This window comes from Cebus imitator, unplaced genomic scaffold (genome assembly GCF_001604975.1).
Source record: "Cebus imitator isolate Cc_AM_T3 unplaced genomic scaffold, Cebus_imitator-1.0 Scaffold672, whole genome shotgun sequence".
Classification (NCBI taxonomy): Eukaryota; Metazoa; Chordata; class Mammalia; order Primates; family Cebidae; genus Cebus; species Cebus imitator.
The window spans coordinates 557,049-561,246 of record NW_016107987.1 but is presented as its reverse complement, the minus strand read 5'-3'; the positions used below and the strand labels follow the sequence as shown (position 1 = coordinate 561,246).

Sequence of the window (4,198 nt, the reverse complement as noted above, 5' to 3'; positions counted from 1 at the left end):
GAGTGGGGCGGGGCAGTGGGAGGGGTGTGGTGGCGGGAAGGGCGGGTCCGCAGGGAGAGGGGCGGGGCTGTGGGAGGGCCGTGACGGCGGGAGGGGCGGGGCGGCCTCAGAACCATGTCCAAGTGAAAGCCCGGAGCTGGATCCTGAGACGCAGGGTAAAGCCAGGCAGCTGGGTGGGCACGCTCTGCTCTGCTTTAGAGGACACTGGGTGGGGGTGCAGGAGGAGTTGGTGCAACGGGTGGGGTACAGTGGTGAGGGAAGTAGACGGGTAAAGACTGCCTTCCACGGCAACAGCAGAAACCCGGCCCTTGGTCCCTCAGCCTGGTGCCCACAGCCCCCGTGAGCCCCGGCCCTGGGCTCTGCAGGTCACCGAAGGGGTGCCCACGTCCTCAGCACGACCTTCTGGCACCCCGACACCAGGGGCCTGCGGCGCTGCCCTCCTCACAGTGGGAGTGGCCCTTTCCCAGGGTCCCTTAGCAGCAGGGACACTGCTCCCAGGGGGATGTCCTCATCCAGGCTCCTCCCCTCACCCTGGGCCATCCCCGCTCACCGTCCCCCTACACCCCGGGCCGTCCCCCCCACCCCGGGCCGTCCCCACTCACGCGGGCCCCTTTATCCATTCACCCACACCCCGGGCCGCCCTCTAACCCGTCCACCCTCCCCCTGGCCTGTGCCCTCGCGCTGCGTCACCTTCGGTCCTCGGCTTGACGAGGTCCAGCATCTGGCAGAGACAGTCCTGGAAGGGCAGGGCCTCGATGGCCATGCTGTCCAGCCTCCGGCACTGCTCCTCGTAGAAGTACTCCAGCTCGAACATGGACAGGGCGCCGTCCCCGTCCAAATCCATGCACCGGAACCAGTACTCGATGCTGCGGCCCAAGAGCTGTGAGCGCCCCACACCCCCGCCCCAGGCCCTCCCGGCACGCCCCTGCAGCCCCAGCCCCGGGCCCTCCCCACCTGCCCGCTGCAGCCCCACCCACAGGCCCTCTCCGCCCGCCCCCTGCAGCCCCACCCACAGGCCCCCTCCGCCCGCCCCCTGCAGCCCCAGCCCCCTGCCTCCGCCCGCCCCCTGCAGCCCCTGCCCCAGGCCCTCCCGGCCCGCCCCCTGCAGCCCTTGCCACGGGCCCTCCCCAGACGCCACCTGCAGCCCCAGCTCCGGGCCCTCCCCCCCCGCCCCCTGCAGCCCCACCCACAGGCCCCCTCCGCCCGCCCCCTGCAGCCCCTGCCCCCTGCAGCCCCACCCACTGGCCCCCTCCGCTCGCCGCCTGCAGCCCCAGGCCCCGCAGCAGGCGTGCACACATCCACTCGCAGACGCATGTCACAGGCCAGGCTCCCAGCTCCTCCACCATTAGAGGAGCACGCTGTGGCGGGGACCCACCTGGTCGGCGTCTTCTTGTCTTCTTCCGAGATGAGAAACCACACGAAGTCGGCGTAGCTGATCTTGCCCTCCTTCTGCACTCTTCTGCCTCTAGATTGGAGACCAGGATGGACAGACGAAGACGTCGTCAGGGAGGGCAGCACAGGCAGGGGGCCCCTGCCCACGTCCCCGGGCGAGAGGAGGCCCCAAGACCCAGCCTTCCTCCTGCTCCTCCAGGGTGGAGGCAGAGGCCACGTGGCCACACGGCTTCCCCCAGGTCCAGGCGGAGTCCCGCCATCACTGCCACGGCCCCGGGTGCCCGCAACGACCCCGTCTCAGGGCTCACGGCGCCCGACAAAAACCCTGGCCTGGGCCATCCCTTTCCTCGGACCTCACGTGACAAAGGTTCTTGTGTCCCCCCGTCCCACGCGAGGGCAATGAGATGGCCCCGAGCCCTCACTCGGCAGTGACCGACGTCAGGAGCCTGAGCCGCACGTACCGCGTGACCGCTCCCGAGAAGATCCTGTCGATCATCTTGGTGGAAATGGCTGCAAAGGAATTGGGGTTGATGAACAGCCCGCACCGGGCCTCGGCCCTGATGCCACGACCCCCAGGGCCGCGCAGACGAATGCCGGGAGGCGGCCTGAGTCTGGGACGGGCCTGGGGCCCCTACGCCCCTGCAGGCTCCTCACGGGTGCCCACCGCACTTTCCCGTCAAGCGGGGCCAGGCCCAGCATCAAACCCACGGTGTGCAAAGCTGACTGCGGCTCAAAGAACAGTTTCTCAAGAGCGGAGCATTCACGCGTGCCTCAAAGGTTCTGCTTGTGGAGGGACAGTTCGATCACAAGAAGAAACACTTTTCAACCGAATGTCACTCACAAGAGGGAAGAGTGAACGCACTGCGGCCGCCAGCCCTGGCGCTTGCTCTGTCCCAAGCCGGCCGTCCCTGAGGTCACCAGGGTCTCCGGGACGCATGGGGCCAAGATGCCCGCAGCTTCAGGCCGCGCCACGTGAGAAACAGCCCAGCCGGCCGCACCCGCCACCCTGCCCCAAGGCCCAGATTGGGCCCCACAGGAACAGAGAGACCGGCGGCCGGCACGCGTTCACAGGGGCACGAGCGCTGGGTTCTGCGCTGACTCCCAGCTGTGCAAGCGTTTGCACGGGCCACGCGGGGCGGCTCTGCGGGGCTGCGCTCCTTTCACAGCTAGTTACGGGGCTCAGGGCTTAGGCGTCTCCCTGAACTGCGTGAGGAACAGATTCGGGAAATGCTACGTCTGCTCAGGTGCGCATCCTACGCCGGCTGAGTGGGGTCCACCAGGACCACATGGCCCAGGGCCAGCCGCGGAGACGCAGGTGGGCGGGGCTCACCCTCGGGGAACCACGCAAAACATGCAGGCGAGCTCAGAAATACTCTTCTTGGTAATAAGGTTTTCTTCAGGGGTGGGGGAGGGAAGGAGACTTATGAAAGCCACACAGGAATACGTCGGTTTTGGCTCCTGGAAGTCTCCGTGAGTCTCTGAGGGCAGCTGGGAGGCCCCGGCTCCCGCTGCTGTATCTGAGCCCCCTCTAAGCCTGCGGCCCCACTTTCAGGAGCCGCCCAGTGGCAGATGGGATGGAAACTGGTCCAGGCCTTGGAGGCTGGAACCTGGAGCCTGTGAGGGAAGGGTCTGCGCGCTCTCTCGGGTCCTAACGATGAAGACCCGCGACGATGGTGTCGCAAACGGGCGGCTGTCGGAGCCTCAGGACCAGCGGACCACACTGACCCCGTAGGCGCCAGCCGCCAGAGGTGTGGTGCAGGGACGCACGCTGGGACCCAGACACAAGCAGTGGCCTGGGGAAGGAGAGGCAGCTGCAGGCCCGCGAGGCCAGTGAGAGAAGGGGCTCGCTGTTTCCATGCTCCTCTCCTCCTCTGCCCTGCGCACTGTGCTGGGCGTCCCCGCGCCCGCCCGCCCCTCGGCCCCACGCACCGTGGTCACTGCGCTCCGTGTCCCCGCGCCCCGCCCGCCGCTCTACCCAACCTGCCCCGTGGTCACTGCGCTCCGTGTCCCCGCGCCCCGCCCGCCGCTCTACCCCACCTGCCCCGTGGTCACTGCGCTCCGTGTCCCCGCGCCCCGCCCGCCGCTCTACCCAACCTGCCCCGTGGTCACTGCGCTCCGTGTCCCCGTGCCCTGCCCGCCGCTCTACCCCACCTGCCCCGTGGTCACTGCGCTCCGTGTCCCCGTGCCCTGCCCGCCACTCTGCCCCACGCACCGTGGTCATTGCGCTCCGTGTCCCCACGCCCCGCCCATCCCTCTGCCCCACGCACCATGGTCATTGCGCTCGGTATCCCCGCGCCCCGCCTGCCGCTCTGCCGCACGCACCGTGGTCATTGTGCCGCGCCAGGTCGTGCGCGTCGATGAGCAGGTCGTGGTCCGTGTCCAGCTCCCAGAACTTGCAGTAAATGACGTAGAAGTGCTCGTAGGAGAAGAACTCGGTCAGCTGGTTGATGTCCGCCTCCTCCTCCAGCAGCGCTACGTTCTGCCAAAGGACACGGTGGGGGGGGCTTGAGCAAGGGGCCTCCGAGGAGACGCCCCAAGGCCGGGTGCCTGAGGGCAGGAAGAAAGCTGGGGCGGAGGGTGGGATCGCTCCGTGGGTGGTGGGGACTGGGCAGCTGTGGTGGGGGGTGCTCCCAGTGGGGGCAATTCCAGGTTGGGGAGCTCCAGCATGGAGGCAGCTTGCTAGGCGGGAGTGGGGGTGTGTAGTCCCAGGTCTACACTGGGACTGGGAGCCCTCCCAGGACCTGGGGAGGCGGAAGGGAGGGGGTAGGAGAGAAAAGGCGGAGGGAAGGGAGAAGACAGAGGGAGG

General features: G+C 68.4%; 1 protein-coding gene across 1 annotated transcript in view; it reads right to left on the bottom strand.

The window, feature by feature from the left end:
• Positions 1-4,198, bottom strand: part of PPP2R3B (protein phosphatase 2 regulatory subunit B''beta) — a 52,153-nt gene that overhangs the window by 7,304 nt on the left and 40,651 nt on the right. The window contains exons 6-10 of the mRNA XM_037734848.1: positions 3,715-3,939; positions 1,854-1,902; positions 1,376-1,465; positions 691-866; positions 481-545 (exon numbers count right to left, since the gene is read on the bottom strand). Of these exons, the coding sequence (XP_037590776.1) occupies positions 481-545; positions 691-866; positions 1,376-1,465; positions 1,854-1,902; positions 3,715-3,939 (605 nt within the window). The remainder of the gene's footprint in view (positions 1-480; positions 546-690; positions 867-1,375; positions 1,466-1,853; positions 1,903-3,714; positions 3,940-4,198) is intronic.